Source organism: Hippoglossus stenolepis, chromosome 22 (genome assembly GCF_022539355.2).
Source record: "Hippoglossus stenolepis isolate QCI-W04-F060 chromosome 22, HSTE1.2, whole genome shotgun sequence".
In the NCBI taxonomy this organism is placed as follows: Eukaryota; Metazoa; Chordata; class Actinopteri; order Pleuronectiformes; family Pleuronectidae; genus Hippoglossus; species Hippoglossus stenolepis.
The window spans coordinates 7,733,545-7,750,440 of record NC_061504.1 but is presented as its reverse complement, the minus strand read 5'-3'; the positions used below and the strand labels follow the sequence as shown (position 1 = coordinate 7,750,440).

The 16,896-nt window shown below is 43.5% G+C and overlaps 3 protein-coding genes across 4 annotated transcripts; 1 reads left to right on the top strand and 2 right to left on the bottom strand.

The window, feature by feature from the left end:
• Nucleotides 1-238: 238 nt before the first annotated feature.
• On the bottom strand, nucleotides 239-4,864 carry creld2 (cysteine-rich with EGF-like domains 2). Of its 2 annotated transcripts, none has more exons than XM_035147130.2 (10): nucleotides 4,526-4,864; nucleotides 4,281-4,363; nucleotides 3,120-3,230; nucleotides 2,823-2,914; nucleotides 2,522-2,698; nucleotides 2,331-2,429; nucleotides 2,091-2,174; nucleotides 1,819-1,914; nucleotides 780-920; nucleotides 239-590 (listed from the first exon to the last, which is right to left on the bottom strand). In XM_035147130.2, the coding sequence occupies exons 1-10, from the start codon at nucleotides 4,667-4,669 to the stop codon at nucleotides 535-537; spliced, it is 1,083 nt and encodes a 360-aa protein (XP_035003021.2). In that variant the 5' UTR covers nucleotides 4,670-4,864; the 3' UTR covers nucleotides 239-534. The 2 variants fall into 2 exon arrangements, with proteins under 2 accessions (XP_035003021.2, XP_035003020.2); XM_035147129.2 differs by having other exon boundaries at nucleotides 239-593; nucleotides 4,526-4,863.
• A 195-nt stretch (nucleotides 4,865-5,059) lies between these two features.
• alg12 (ALG12 alpha-1,6-mannosyltransferase) lies at nucleotides 5,060-8,825 on the top strand. Its single transcript, XM_035147128.2, has 9 exons — nucleotides 5,060-5,299; nucleotides 6,115-6,247; nucleotides 6,337-6,510; nucleotides 6,589-6,783; nucleotides 6,873-6,976; nucleotides 7,117-7,340; nucleotides 7,530-7,699; nucleotides 7,986-8,061; nucleotides 8,159-8,825. Exons 1-9 carry the CDS (start codon nucleotides 5,075-5,077, stop codon nucleotides 8,400-8,402), a joined length of 1,545 nt encoding a protein of 514 aa, XP_035003019.2. The 5' UTR covers nucleotides 5,060-5,074; the 3' UTR covers nucleotides 8,403-8,825.
• A 526-nt stretch (nucleotides 8,826-9,351) lies between these two features.
• zbed4 (zinc finger, BED-type containing 4) lies at nucleotides 9,352-16,474 on the bottom strand. Its single transcript, XM_035147125.2, has 2 exons — nucleotides 16,137-16,474; nucleotides 9,352-14,158 (listed from the first exon to the last, which is right to left on the bottom strand). The coding sequence occupies exon 2, from the start codon at nucleotides 13,963-13,965 to the stop codon at nucleotides 10,180-10,182; it is 3,786 nt and encodes a 1,261-aa protein (XP_035003016.1). The 5' UTR covers nucleotides 13,966-14,158; nucleotides 16,137-16,474; the 3' UTR covers nucleotides 9,352-10,179.
• Nucleotides 16,475-16,896: the final 422 nt, after the last annotated feature.

Genomic DNA, 16,896 nt, shown 5'->3' with positions numbered 1-16,896 from the left:
CCCTGTAGTAAAACACATTCAAGTAAATCCCAGCATCAAAGACAGTTACATGAAGGAAGCTTGAGTAAAAACATTGAGATGCTCTATTTTGTCCTATTTGGATTAACTCAATTCCACGTGACTAGACTGCCATCCTGTGGCCGTTTATGAGGACTGCAACTGCACAGATTTTACTTCCACCTGCTACATTTGTTCTCCTAGAATAAATAACAGAATAAACACACTTTATTGACACGAGTTTACCTTAAATTCAAAATGATTCACCTTTATTGAAACGCCTTCAAATTTTAAAACCTTACAACAGATAAAGACAACAAGTGGTCATTTGCACAAACCAGAGAAAAGCAACAACAACCAGCGGTACTAAGAGCATCAAATGTCTCTGTTCTTCTGCCCTGTAATCCCTGGTCCACAGCTGGAAAACACTGTTGGAGCAGCTTCCGTTGGGCCGAAGTGCAGCTGGTACTTTAAGTGCTCATCGTTGACGATTCTAAGATCGGCTTCTTACGGACTTTCCTCTAATGGTCCCAGACATCAAAGGTCTGTACGAGGAGTTGTGCTCGTCTCCTCTGCTTCTGTCTCCTCCGCTTCTTCTAAAACAAATAATATGATAAATAGATGTAGAAGTATATACAATTTTAGTATTGATAAAATCTTTCGTGCACAATATTCAATGTGTTATCAATTGGTTTCCTGTGCTGTTTGTATAAAAACCTTGTAACAGACGATACAAACTTTATTTGAAGAAATAACTGACAGAATATTCAACACTGACTCACCTGGCTGTGGCGGTTGCAAACACTCGCCGTCCTCCTCCTCGTAGCCGACCGCACAGATGCACACGTAGCTGCCTTTAGTGTTGATGCACTTCTGGTGCTGCTTCGTACACACCGGCTCTGACTGGGAGCACTCATCCATGTCTTAGGAAACAAAAAACATAATAAGGATAAGTGAACCCAGACTAGAATAAGATTACACCTAACATGTAAGTGTGACAAAATATCAATACTATTAGAATGCAGGAATTCCTATTTTAATAAGTATCATATTGTGATGCTGCAGCTGCCGGCCCTGTCTTTCTACTTTGAGCTTCACAATGTGGTTTTGTTTACCCTCGTTTAGGGGAAGGAAGGAAGAAATAGAGTGAAACACTGCCCCCTTCTGTTGATGTTTTCACATCTCTTATATATAAATATTCTACAGATGCAGACTTTTGATGGTTTGAAGTCAACATGAGCCTCAACAGATAATTTTTACTGTTTAAGGTTCGTTACTCCCTGTTGGTAATAGTAAATGTTTATTTATAGCCTAATGTTGGTATGCCCTCTAGTGGACAGAATATGTAACAATCACATGATGACAGTGGCACTAGCAAAGCATAAGCCTGTATTTACATAATGGGCAAAACTATTTTACAAACGTCTTTAATATTCAAACATAATACCAAACATGACAAGTGAAATATGATGGGATTATAGAGGAATATAGAGGACTGACAGTATAAATCCGTAATATTTGCTAAAAACCACTACTACTACTACTACTACTACTACTACTTACAATTTTTCTTTTTATATTTAAACTATACAATTATGATCTGTTTTTTATATTCTCATGCTCAGTAGAAATCAATGGGCTTGGGGCTGGAAGGAGTCGAGTACTTATAGATAACGGACATAATGTTCACTATGTGTTAATGGCTTTAAAATTGTAGCTTCTGTTTGTATCCATTTTTGAACTAACTCAGAATTTTTTCTAGAAGTGACACAGAGCATATAGAAATGTTACCCTTCGAACAGTCTATGATTTACACCACACCTGTGCAGGTGCCCTCTGTGTCCTCGTAGCCGCCGGCACAAGCCTGGCACTTATCAGAGCCTTCTCCAGTGCAGCCGGAGCAAACTTTATCACAAGCTGCAAAGGACAAACAGAAACACTCTCTCTGTTAAACACACGTCACAGAAATATCTTTAAGTGAAGTGGAATAAAATAAATGAAATGTTCATCGGCCCTGTGGTCATGAGAATCTCTCAGTAGACAAAGCACAGATTGCTTTTTAAAATGAAACGGTTTATTATAAGTGGTCTTACGCTTGCAGGAGTAGGAGCCTTCTGTGTTGAGACAGTACTGATCTTCTTCACACGGAGAAGCGTCTTCGGAGCACTCGTTCACGTCTGCAGTTTAAAAGATTACAGCCACATGAACAGATTGTATTCTACATTACATTCTTCATGTCTTTAATCCAATCAGCATGAAAACTATTTTATCATCAAAGATCTACATATTTTAACACAGCTCTGGTTTAAACCACTTAAATAATCTTATCTTACCGACACAAGTTTCCAGGTCGTCCTCCTCCCAGCCGTCCTTACACTCATCGCAGTCCTGACTGGTTCCTCCGGTGCAGGTCTTGCAAGAAGAGTCGCATTCTGCAGGAGGAAGTGAAGCCCAAACAGGTTAACTCATCACTTCCCAAACACGTTTTTAGATGAAGGCTGGGGACATGTCAGAGATCCTGTACCAGTGCAAAGGGAGAAGGTGTCGTTCCTCACTTCGTTGAAGTAGCCTTCGATGCAGTCGAGGCAGAGCTCCCCCTCGTAACCGTGGTTACAGCTGCACTTTCCGTTCCCTCCACGAGTCCCATCGCCGTCGCACATTCCGTTTCGGTGGCATGGTGTCTCAGAGCCCCCGACACAGGCTTACAGGGAGAATCACAAACACACACATTGCATTTTAACATTGGTGCTACTTCCTCAGGTTGACAGGGTCATTTTGTATCTCTATCGTATTCAAACAGCAGCAGTGTAAGCTTGTGTCCTCACCGTTGCAGTCTGGTCCATACGTTCCCTTGGGACAGCACACTTTGATGGTTTCAACACAGAACCACTTATGCAGATCAGGATGTTTTGTTTTCCTGCAACAGGAAACACAACAGGAAGAGATAAGGGTTACCACATTTTACTGAGCGAAACTAAAATTAACCACAAACAACTCGGCAGGTGTTTATCTCTGTCAAAATGGCCTCAATCTGTCCATCTTTGATTTTGACACCCCAGAGTTAAGAAGTGTTTCTATCCAGCTTCCTTGTTCATCATACATCTCAATGAACCAACTCTCACCTCTTGAACCACCAGGTCTCAAACTGCTCTTCGTGCTCTTCCACCATGCGGTTGCACTCGAAGCTGCTGCTGTCACACAGGCCCTCCACAATCTCCATCAGACGAATCTCACTGCGAAAAGACGGACGGGGCGGAAACTGTATCAAAAACTGTCTGAGATAGTGTCTGAGATAGTGTGTGTGTGTGTGTGTAAATGCATGATGCAGGGATGAGCGAAATGGCCAAAATTACATGCCCCACAAGGAGCTTCATCATTTACATATACTCGAGGTTTCTGTGTACGTTTTTAGAATGGATTTCCTTTCAATTACTTATAAGGCACTTAATAGTCTGACTCCTCAGTACATTGTAGCTTATATCCCCCACACAACCTCGGGTGAAGGGGGACAGAGCTTTTGAAATCAGGGCCCCGAGGCTCTGGAACACTCTGCCTGAGGAAGTACCGCAGCTGAGTCAGTAGCTTCCTTTGAATCAAAGCTTAATAACTTGCATTTATCGGGATTTACCCCCAAAAAAACAGTTAACAATTCTGCATTCAAAGTTCCAGAGCCTGATGACAAAGGCCTGGTTTAACCCTCGGTTACCGTCTCGACTACCAAGATCTCAGAATACGACATGACTGGCTCTGTTACAGGCCACTTGTCGGTTAAAGATTCAGATCTTTGATAAGCTCCATGTGTGCTCAGTGCAACGCTCTGCAGCTCCGGTGTAAACTGAGCAAACACGGCTCAGGTGACACTGGGGCAGGTTAATGTGACCCATAACCAGGTTAGTTCTCTAGAGCTTTTTTTAACCCCTGAAGTAGTGGAAAACTATTTCAATTCAAATGTCTAAGTATCAGATTAGGTGTTGACATTGTTCATGTTTGAGCCAGATGACACAACAGTATGGTCTTTCTTGTGAAGGTGTTGCTCTCTGTCGTTACTTCATGTAAACTGACTTTAATGTGTTTTTCATTCTGTTTTCGTCTGTCAGGATGAAACTGACGCAGCACTGACTTCCCCTGAGCTCCTTCAACATCTAATATAACTTGCAGGTCTCTCTCTCATGTCTCTCTCTCATGTCCCTCTCTGTTCTCTAGCAGCTCTGATGAGATTCCTCCTGCTCTCTGTGAATGGGACTGTGTGCTGAAGTGGGACAGGACAGGAGGCTCCGTCTCACCTCGTCTCGTACTTGGACAGTTTCCTCTCCTCCCAGGCGGTGTTGCCTCCTCCAAAGTTCTGCTTGGCTGTTCGGTCAAAGCCCTGCAACACAAACACACACAGACATGGTGGGACAGAGACAAACCAGGAAGACACACGAGTCATTTGAAGACATTTAGCACAAGGGGTTAACCCCACATTTGGTTGGACCCTTCAGTGACATGACAGACAGCACAGTACAGACGTGTGGTCGCGTTCACTGACCTTGCTGAAGTCGTCAGTGATTTGCCGACATGTGCTACAGGCGCTTTTAAAGTCCCTCTTGGCGCTGCTGCCTCTGAGGAGCAGAAGCAGAGTAACACAGGACAGAAGCTGCAGCAGCCGCAGCTGTGGACCTGTGGACAGCATCGCTACCGTTCACTGCAGACACCACTTTCACATCGGGACACAGTTCGATTCCCTCTCATCGGAACGAGGTGGCGTTAACATTAAACATCAGTCAACGCTGTCTATGCAAAGCGCAGTTCGGTTGTATTTACATGCCGGTAAGAGTGGTTGGAGTTTCCGCGTCAGCTCCTTGCTACGATTGTGGCTTGCGCTCATTGGCTGTCTGCCCCTGTCAGTCAAATGTTTAACGAATCACAAGCCGCCACGCGCGGGACAAGTAGATCCTTCCGCACGTGGAAATGACAGGAAACCTGGTTGTTTCGTTAAAACGATTTTTATTTGTTATTCTAATTTAATTATTTAATTGAATTCATAATCACAACCCTGATGCCGCGACTAGAAAAATAATGTAAGTGTTTTAGCGACATGACAGCATGTCGTGTAGCGCGACTTCCGGTCAGGACCGGAAGTGACAGCAGGCTCTCAGCTGTCATGGCTGAAAAGAGGAAAGTTTTGGGGCTTCCACTGCTCGTTTTGTTGATTTCTGTGTCTCTCCTGCATTTATTCATCTGCCCGTTCACCAAGGTCGAGGAGAGCTTCAACCTACAAGCAGCGCACGACATTCTATATCACAGACTTGACTTTGACAAGGTAAGGAGCTGTTTTAGATGGATTTAGTGGATGTGCTAACAAGCTAACTGTACACAACACCAGTCCATCACATCATATTTATGTAAACATTAGTGAATATCTAACACAGACCACACTTACATTAACACAGTTATTATATATTAAAGAAATACACCGTTTTTATACTATTATCAGTCGTAGACAAAGATATTGTTTGAATATTTAAAGCCATAATATATATAGAGATATTTAAAGCTATAATTGTGCAATTTGAAGTTATTTTTTTATATTTAGTGCAAAAAATAGATGACAACGAGGAAGCTTGTACTGTTTGAGGAATAAAAAAGTCATCTGTTCAAATCTATACAAAGTAATCTTACTGCTTTAAAAATATAACCTGTTCATATGATATAATATCATATAGCATAATATATGTGTGCTTTATTATTAACATTAGCAAAAAATAGATACAAATACTTTTTTTATAAACTCTAATCATACATTTTCAGCGTTTTACAGAACCGGTAATAGTTGAAATCTCATCAGTCCGTTTCGTAGCTGTGTCGGAGCTTTCATCTAAATCACATGACACAGTCTTCATCAGCAGGCGGAATTTATCTGTGTATCTGGGTGAAAATGGAAATCTGAACATCAGCATCTCCATAACAACTGGGTGATCTTCCGTCTCTTGCTCAAGACCATGTGATGAAAGCCACAGATCAGCTACTAAATGGGCGGTTGTTTCCGTGTGAAGAGCAAATTAAAAAAACTGAAGTGATAACCCATTTCCTGTGTGAAGTTGTGGCTGCATTTGTGATATATTTTCTGTGTTTCAGTATGACCACCATGAGTTCCCTGGTGTGGTGCCACGGACTTTCCTTGGCCCCCTTTTCCTCTCCGTGCTCTCCTCCCCCGTTGTGTTTGTGTCCTCGCTGCTGGATGCACCCAAATTCTACACACAGCTGATCGGTAAATCACTAACATCTCACTACTCACCACTCAAATAACTGTCACTTTAAACCATTTAAACATGTGTTGTTTTGATGTGTTTTGTGCAGTCCGAGCTTCCCTGGGAGTCTGCGTTATCGGTGCACTGTGGCACATGCAGAAAGAGGTGAGGAGGCAGTTTGGCTCCACAGTTGCAGGGCTCTTCTGTTTGACATGTGCGTCACAGTTTCACCTGATGTTCTACAGCACCAGGACACTCCCTAATGTATTTGCACTTCCAATAGGTAAGACGAACCAGTATTAATCATCCAGAATTTTTTTGGGTTAATCTACAAATGATGACAGTAGGTTTCTCTTCCCAGTTCTTGTAGCGTTCACATCTTGGATGGCTCAGAAATATGGCCGCTTCATCAGCCTCTCTGCTTTAGTCATCATCGTGTTCCGGTCGGAGCTCAGCATCTTCATGGGTCTCATGTTGTTGATATCACTGCTGAGCAGGAAGCTGGGGCTGCTACAGCTGCTTTACTACGCGGTTCCTGCCGGGATCTTGTCCCTGGGTGAGTGGTGAATGTACATTGTATAAATATAGTTTTGCTTAAACTGAGCATGTGCACAAAGATCGTTTTGATTCCTTTTGTTTCTGCAGCTCTGACAGTGGCTGTTGACTCCTTCTTTTGGGGGAAGCTCCTGTGGCCTGAAGGTCAAGTTTTGTGGTTCAACGCTATTCTCAACAAAAGTTCCAACTGGGGAATATCCTTTCATTTACACCTGTACATTCCCATGAACAAACTGATCACCTGTACATTTACTTCATGCTTTAAATAAAAACCATCAAGGTTGATCTCAACCCCCCCCCGCCCCGAGTTCTCCTTGACTCCTCTCCCCAGTAAACCTCCCCCTTTCTCTGGTACTTCTACTCTGCTGTGCCCCGGGCCCTGGGCTGCACGCTGCTCTTCGTCCCCCTCGGCCTTCTCGACAGGCGGATGAGGCTGCTGATGTTTCCTACCGTCGGCTTCATCCTCATCTACTCGCTGCTGCCCCACAAGGAGCTGCGCTTCATCATATACATTTTCCCAGTGCTCAGTTTGGTGGCGGCCCGAGGCTGCTCTTTCATGCAAGTCAAAGCATTGAAACCCCCCCAATGTTTACAGTGAAAACATTAACATCATTATCACTTAATCAGACAAAGCTGATGTTTGGGATACAAAAGAAACAGTTGAGGAGGAGAAACCTGCTGTTCTCTTAGATGAAGGCTTCTGCTCATGTTCCTCATTTGTTTTTTCGTTTTTCCTGTTTACTTTAGTTTGTGCAACTACCAGAAATCCTGGATGTACAAACTGGGCTCTGTGGTTGTGGTTGGCCAGCTGTTGACCAACGCAGCGTACTCTAGCATCTGTCTCTATGTTTCCCATCACAACTACCCAGGGGGCCGCGGGATGCAGGAACTCCACAAGCTGTTGCCAGCAACTGCAGGTGCGAGTCACTCTCAGCTTATTTGTATTTGCCGGATCAGCCATATTACCAATAACATGTATGAAATGTTCAAGAAATAAAATGGGCACAGTGTGAAATCCTTGTGGTACATCTTGGATTACTTTTTCTGTTTTTGTGTTATTTTTAAGCTTTTTAATTGTGACAAATCATTAGTTGTGTAGGGGACAATCAAGAATATTTTCCTTTATATTTGTTTTTAGTAATTGTACAAAATCCTGTATAATCATCGTTGTTTAAAAAATTCATTTATGTTTAATTCTTCTAGACGTGTTTGTTCATATTGACACCTACGCTGCTGAAACTGGAGTGTCACGGTTCTTGGAGCAAAACAGAAACTGGAGGTCAGTGTTTATTATCTCACGTCTGTCAGTAAATCTAATGTGAACAATACTAACATTTAAAGCTTAATAATAATAATGACTTACTCTTTTTAAACAGATATGACAAACGTGAGGACATGAATCCATCAAACCCTGAAATCAAGATGTACTCTCATCTGCTAATGGAGGCTGATGTTACCAAAATACATCAACTCCAGGACACTCACCAGCCTCTGGCCTTCATGGAAGGTTACAGCAACACCGCCTTCAACGTGTTTCACTTCCCTCCAGTCAGTGTGCGACTGGAGAGAAAAACTGTGCTGATGAAGAGGAAGACTGAAGCCTGGCCTCAAAGAGAGTGACTTTTACAGGAGTGCTGTGTTGGATTCAGACGTTTATCTTGGTGACCAAATGTGACAGTTGTGGACCAGTGTTTTCACAGGTTATAATAGTATAGACTGGAATGTAAAGGGTATTTTTCCAGATTCGTTTCTATTCCACTATAGATTAACTGCTAAAATGTGCTCCACCACTGGGTGAACATGTTGAACTGGAATAACACCGTCATGCATCTTTGCTGGTGTTTCAAATATTCAACCAGTTCAAATGGTTCTCTATGCTAATGCTAAGACTGGTATTGGAGTGGTCATACACATGGATTGCAAGAAAAAAAATGCTTTCATATGAAACAATTTTATAATCTGAAGTTTATATATTATTTACCTCAGATTGTCATTTGTATATTGTGTATTATAGCTGAATAAAGCTGAATGTGAAGACGGCAACATTTTGATTTTTAAATCGGTACTATGCAACTTTTTTAAACCTTAAAATAGCAGCTTTAAAATCAGTCCCACTCCTCACTCTGAATGATTGTTCTTGCTTCATGTTACTCTGGTGGGTGGATACAATCTCCTGTGAGAAGTGAGGAGTGTGAAGCTGACAGTTGCAGCTTCAATTGTCAGAATCAGGCCCAACAAGTTCAGGAGTAACACTGAACTTTAGATCAGTTAAAAAGACTTAGTTTTTAGAAAAAAGTGTTTATTTCTGATATTCAGTAAGAAAACTTTTTAAAATATCCAGAATCCTCAACATAGTGGTGTGTTTGTTACATAACATTTGTTGCAGCGGTTGTTTTGGTTCAGGAAGCTGGCGAAGTTCAGGAAGTGGGTAATATCCACCGTTCAGTTGGGTTTCAGTTCAGTGAGGGGGGCTATGCAGCCCACGAGTAACACGAGTTACGAGTAACAACCCAGAAATCCCTATTTGTACAATTAATCCTAATTGATATTAAACAAAAACAAACGGCAATTTTGCATAAGGAAAACCTTTATTTACAAATGACCACAAAATTTGCATGGTTCCAGTCTCAATGCTCAAACATTTATCAAATTAGGTTCAGAAGTAATTTCATATAAAAATGTACAGTACATTGTTTTACTCAATAATAAACCCATAATTTAATCCCCTGGACATAAACTTAAATTGTGCTTAAGAGACAAATTGTATATTCCAAACAAACTCCTTATTCTGAAAATACAGCAATATTATACATGATCTTATTAAAAACATTTCACAAGTAAAAAAATGATCTATTTCTAAATGACAGTACCATGAGCCACGAATTCACAATGAAAATTAAATAACATTAACTTAAAACATCTTTCAGTCACAGCATTTATTTTTGGACCATGTTTTCACTTGGAAAACAACTCTGCATCTATCTTTTATCCATAAAAATTAAAAAGCAACCTGACGTGATCCGCGCAATTTAACAAAAAGTATTTACAGCATTTTTGACCTGAAGTAGTTTTGGATAAGGCACAAGGAGAGAGTAGACACAGAACAGAAACGTCGATTTACAAGCAAACACATCATCATCAACCCCTACAGCTAGAAAAACCCTCCCTCCCTGATACACTTCTGACTGAGACTATTCATCACAACAGCTCCAAAGTGTTTCAACAGTAGTACACAGAATACAATAAAACCTCATCTGGCCTTTGCATTGAGACTCGATCAGTGTATAAATTGATATTTTACATTTTGCCCGACAGTAAAAAAAAAACACCCCACCCATTTCACAGCTAAGCAACTTGGTCCTTGATAAAGGGTTTTCAAGTTAATGCTCAATATTAATCAGTACTGAAAATAGATCAGAGGGAGGTTGACCTTGAGGAACAGCAGGCCCTCCATGTTCTCCAGTAAATGTCTGGGCTGGTTTAGAGCATAGTTGACGCTCGCTGTGCTGAACAGTGTCTCTGCTGGGATGATGCTGGGAGGGCAGCCAACATAACGGGCGGCTACTTTGGCGAGATCGGACCACAGGAACTTTTTCATGTTCCAATAATCGAGGGGGTCACAGCTTTGATCGAGTATGTCTTCCTCGAGGTACTCCAGCACCGCCAGCTCTGAAGACTTTGGCTTCTCCTCGTGTTTTATCTTTTGCCGAATGTCGGCCATCAGGGACCAGAGGTTGTCCCTGTTTGGGTGGGGGGCGTCGGAAGAAACGGGTTCCTCGTTGCAGCCGTTGGGCAGCGAAGGTTTCGCTGCAACTGAGGTAGACGAGGAGTCCAGCTCGCTGATCAGATCCTGCTTAAATCGCTCAGCCTCTTCCTCCGTGAACAATGACGTCTTGTATCGTGGGTCCAGCATGGTCGCCCAGATGTATCGTGGGTCTTGCAGAGTTGTTGACATTCTGCTCACCATGGCTTCCTTTAGAGACTTGAGCATGTTGTCTATGCCCACAGTCTCGTCGAACAGCAGGTCTATCTTTCTGTTGAGGATGTGGATCAGTGGTATGACTTGTCCCAGAGTGGCGGTGTGGCTGTTCATCTCCCTGCAGGCGACTTCAAACGGCTTCAGTGCATTGCAGACCGACAGCATCACCTCCCACTGATCGCAGCTGATAATTTCCCTGAAATTGCACTCGACCGACATCTCGTCGATCGCTTTCTTCTGCTCCACCAGCCGCTCCAGCATGAAAAAGGACGTCCTCCACTTCGACGGGACATCCTGTATCAGCTGGTTCTCCGGCAGCTGGTGGACCCTCTGCAGCTCAGCCAGTTTCTCCTTGGCCTTTGCCGAGCGGTGCACACGTTCACAGATCTTCCGTGCAATACTCAGAAGGTTCTGAACCATTCTCTGGCTCTTTATGGCTTCGCTAACAATGAGGTCTATGGTGTGTCCGAAACACTGCATGGCGACATGGCCATGGTCCTCCAACGTGTTTCTGATGGTGCTGTTGTCAGTTACAGTGAACCCCTTTTTCAGCCCTGATGAGGTGATCCAAGAATCCCACAGATACTCTAGCTGCTTTGGGATGTCATGCATATCGTTATCACAGTCTATTTGAGAGACATTTAGAAGAGCGGAGCAGTGGAAGTCCTGACCTTGGGGTCTGACACTTGACTCGTACGTCGCCCAGTGGGCGGTAAGGGTCAGGTATTCCCTTGTCTGGCTACTGACCCAAATACTAGTTGTGAAGTGGACGACACCCCCCTCAGCCTCTTTCAGGTGGGTCAGCACGACATCCTTCACTCTTTCGTACATGTCTGGTATGGCAGTGCTGGTAAAGTAAGAAGAAGGTGGTAGAGAATACTGAGGCTGGAGGTACTCGAGCAGTCGGTTCAGTCCAGCATTCTCCACCATAGCTGATGGCTGAAGATCCAGTGCGAGCATTTCTGCGATAAGTTTGGTGATTTTTTTGGCAACCGGGTGGTGTTCATCAAACCTTTCACGGTTCTGTTCCGTTTCGTAAACTGTCGTGTCCATGAGCTCTTGTTTAACGTGAATTTCAGCAGACTGCACATCACCTGAGATAGCATTGTTACTTTCAAGAACGTGTCCATGAAACCTCTGCATGTGTCTAAAGAGGCAGCTTGTGCCGAGGTTTGTAGTCTTTTTGCCTCTGCTAATTGTGCGGCTACAGTGCAAACAAACCACCTTTGTGGGGTCAGTGGGTGAAATGGAGAAATGGTTCCACAGTTTTGACGTCTTTTTGCTGAAAGCAGGCAGGGTGTGTGGCTTCTTCTCACTGGACGGGCTGTCAGTTTCTTTGGTTGAAACTCCGTCCGCTCCACTGAGACTTGTGTAGGGATGAGGGGAGGAAGATTCCCTCTCATCTGTGCTTTTTTGGTTTTTGAGGACGTCTGGGTGGCGTCTCATGAGATGCCTCATCAGACAACTTGTACCAAAGTCGCCCCGTTTCCCGCGGCTGATGACGCATGGACAGTAACGGCACAGTGCTTTTAACTGGTCTACTGGAGACACTATGAAATGGTGCCACACTTCGGATTTCACCCGTTTCATTATCTTCTTGTTTTGCTGGAAAACTGAATGATCCTGATCGAGGCTGGGGCCCTCCGAGGGGGGACATGGGGAGGAAGTCAGGGGGGTATCTTCTTCTTGAATTTTGAAGGAGAGGTTGAGAGAGGACTCCTGCCCTGAGAGTTGCATCGCCTCATCAGATTCCTCTTTTATATGCACACTTTCCTCCATGCTTTGGGGCAGCTCATTTGATATGGTTTCCGGTGAGGATGGAAGAAGGGGGGATTCTTTTTTCACCTCCAGTGAATCCTGCAGTTGTGTGCGAGACAAAAGTGAGGGCGGGTTTGTATAGGGCGGGGGAATGTGATTTCCCTGTCCGTTTTCCTCGATGACAACCTCTTTGTGGGCCCTCCACATATGACGAATGAGACAGCTCGTCCCTAGATCTTTACCATTTTTCCCCCTACTGAATTCATTCATGCAATGGATACATACTGCTTTTGAATTGTCCACAGGCGACAGGTAGAAATGTTTCCATACAGCTGATCTCCGACGAGAACTGGAGCTCTTTGGGGTGCCGGGAAGACGCTCGGGCCCTCCGTCTGACATGTCCTCGAGGTTGTTGTCATTGGAATGTGAGGATGAGAGCGTGCTGCCAACGGTGTCTGTGTCGACGTACGGTTCGAGTTTTGGTTCTACTTTGGGTAACACTTCTTTGGATGACAGGTCTGAGTTCTCAGCTGAGGAGGTGGACGGTGAAGTGTTCTTTGAGGCAGAAGTAGTGACGCTATTAGTCAAGTCTCCGTTTTTTGGTGAGTTTGGGGAGGCAGGTGTGAAAGAGGAGGCGAGGGAGCTAGTCAGACTATTTGAGGATGCGTCTGCTCCTTCTTGTAATAGCACAGTGGGGTGAGCCCTTCGCACGTGCCTCATCAAACAACTTGTACTGAGGTCTTTCTCGTTCTTTCCCCGACTGAACTCTTTCATGCAGTATAAACAGATTGCTTTGGTACCGTCTCGTGGCGATATGCAGAAATGATTCCAGGCAGGAGATTTCTTCCTCGGGTTGGAATGACTCCTCATGGATGACAAAAGGCTCTGAGTGACAGCGTCCATAGCAACATCATAAAGGCTCGAGTATCCGCTTAGTAAAGTACTGTAGTCGTCACCATCTCTTGATACAAAAGGGCCAATTGAGCTACCAAACGCTAGCCTTTCGTCATCCTGTGTCTCCTCCTCCATTTCATTTGCATCCCCGATGTCCTCCTTGATATGTTCGCTTGCTTCATTAAGGTTTTCAAACTGTTCGTTCTCTGCGTTTTCCTCAGTTTCAGTGTTTAGGCATTTGTTTGAAAAAGTGGGAGAACCTGGATCAGTCTCTTTTGCTTCATCGGACTCCACCTGTTTGTCACCCTGAGAAGATAGACTGGGAGAAGGGGGAGAGTCTTTATCCAGTGTTATGGAGGAGCAACCAGGGGACGTTGCATCAGCAGTGTCACAAGGTTTAATGCTGTAGGATTTGAACACGTAGCCATCCTGGCCCTCAATTTTCAGGCAGGTCCCTTTGGCCTCTCTTCGTTTAGTTTCTATGGCGCCATTGGGTTCACTGACCATATCCATATCCTCGCTCATGTGTGACACCTCTTCCTCCCCGTCCATGGCTGCAGCCCAATGGTTTCTGTAGAATAGTCAGGTCTGCGTTGTCAAACGTAATCACCTACTTCAGGTGCAGTCATCGATACAGCAGCTCTCAAGCAGGCATTCTAATATGCGTAGGGCTCTCCAGGACACAGGGTGCCTGCTTGTCACTCTCCATTTATGACTGAAGTTGTTCCACCTCACCGCACACGACCTGGAGAGAGGGAGAGAGAAAAAGCTGATTGTTTTAAAAGGAACAAGACTCCAAAAACAGGTAATACAGGTACAGTGTTAGAACAAAAGTCCTGAACAGGCCATTTAACTTTCATTCTTAATATCGCAAAACTAACCAGACTTTTATATAACACTGGTGTGTAACATTACAACTCCTACTGTAAAATTATATCATGAAACTTTATATGTGATACTGGCCACTTTGATTTGCTTTGCAGCGATAGACATGGAAATGTCTGAATTTGCAAGCAGGTGAGCACCGCCCGGACCGAGTGTTACCTTTGGTCTCTGTGAGGCTCATTTACAGGTGCCTTGACATTCTGTCCAGTCACTCTGGGAGCAATTTGAATCACAATGTCCTGTGCTCGTCCCACAAGCACCGCCCTCTAAAGCTGTATGCAAATCAATTCACTGGAAAAACTATGTTTAAAGATATTACTGTTTACTTTTGGGACCGTGTGTGTGTATGCTCTTTAACACCAGTAACTTTTCCCATAATACAATTGATTATTTGGAACAGTTGTACTTTACATATATATGATATATCTCTAATATACTAAACGTACTAAATTTTGATACAATACACTTTAGCAGCTGATGTTATGAATCATTGAAATACGCTGAGGTTGGTGTTAGAATAAAATTGAGAAATATGTTTTTCAGTGACTCACGTTATTACACACTGCTTCTGCTAGCATTGGTTTTAGAGAAGTGATTTAAACACTAACCTCACTTACATCAAAACTAGATATACGAGAAAAATGAGAAATATCAAATAAAACAGAGTACAATTCAACCGCACCACAAGCTACAGCCTACACATTGAAAAAAAGACACCATGATCGTCTAAATGACAGAGGGATTTATTGCAGGCTGTTAAGACTGCATTAGTGTTCGTTAGGTACACATAATAAACCGGTGCTTGGTTGAATATTATGTGTATTTTGTGCCTCGATGGCCGGTCAACCACAGGCTGAGGGATCGGGTCAAATGTGGTAATAACAATTCTTAAAATAAAAAATAAAAAATCAATATCCAGCAGAGAAATATTAATATCGTCCAAACACTTGTTTTCAAGGCAATAACAGTATATGGTGGCATTGCACAACATATTGCATGTGCACATACAAGCCATATCACCTCTGAGATCAATAGCCCGAGTAAACAAGTGTCCCGAACCACACCAACTTGTAGTAATCCATAACAAATAACCGTCTATTAGGCGAAATGTGAGCTCGTTGATGTGGTTACAGGACCGATGGTGTTCTCGATCTCGATAAATTGGGATCCACGAAAACAAGCAGCCGTTTCCTACGTGGTCGGTGACAGCCGGTTTTCCGGGTTTGGCTGAAGTGCTAAAGACAGGAAGATGCGAGAGGACAGCAGAAAATAGCCACCGCTGGCTAGCTTACATGTTCATGCTAACACCCAGGGTTGTAAAATGTGTGGCTTCACACCGGGCTTCTTCTTCTTACTCTCACTGAACCACACGAACCGCTCAAACTTCAGAGACCCGCCTCACAATATCAAAAACAACGTTAGAATGAAACACAGCAGCCTGATACGCGTCCTCGCCAGTAAACACCACGGTGGCTACCCTGATGCTAAGTGGGCTAGCCGCGAGGCTAATAGACACATTAAAAACAACGCACAGGTACAGTAGTGGTGCCACATGGATCCACAGCAGGGATATTACAGCTAAATGGAACTTCTTCAACTGTCCCGCTGACGTCGCGCTGACCCGAGTAACCGCGTTTAGCACGTTTCGGACCGCACCACGACAGCTAGCTGGTTAGCTGCCAGCTAGGCCACACACAGGACAGACGAGCTAACCTGGCGAGGCAGAACCAGCCGTGGCGACACGAACCACACGGGATCAGAATCAGACCAGCGCTCAGCACGACGGCCCGGCCGAACCGGGCCCGCCCGGGACGCCAACGAGAGCCCGGTGGACTTACCGTGGTGTGTGGCGGTGTGATGGCCGGGTTTGTGGCCCCGAAACGGTTAAATCTGACACATTTGATTGATCCGGAGCGGGGTTCACTTTGTTGCTTTTGTCTCCTGGTCTGCGAGCAGCGGTTCACGTTCGGCCGGAGCAGCTCCACACAGCGTCGGACGGAAGGAACATGTTTTAGTGATGTCACCGGGAGCTCCAGTGTCAGACACACTTACACCAACTATTAACTTTAAATTAAACTGTCACATTGCACCACGATCTACTTATGATCTTTAACTTTCTATTTTTAACATGACAGCCCGAAATATGAATGAATATATAACAAGCCACGTGATTTCACATAAACAACAACAGATCACAATAAAATAATAAAATAATAATAATAATAATAATAATAATAATACATAATTTTGGCTGGGGCATTATTTTGTATTTAGCTTATATTTTAAATATTTTCCAGCCGAATTGCATTTATTTAAAAGTGAAGTAAAATAGAACCAACGAGGCTAGAGTATCACTCTGTTTCCGCAGAGTATTATATTATCACTTATTTTGGTTATTTTAAAAATGTTAATTATATGATACTATTTGGGGTTGGGGTATTATTCTGTTTCTGCTAACTATTAACTAGCTTATTTCTTTAAGATTTGCTATATTACAGTCGTGGTTTTAGTTTTCATTTTAGGCGAAATACATTGATTTAAAAAATAAATGAAAATATAATAATGGAGGCGGACGTATTTATTCTGTATCTGTCTGTT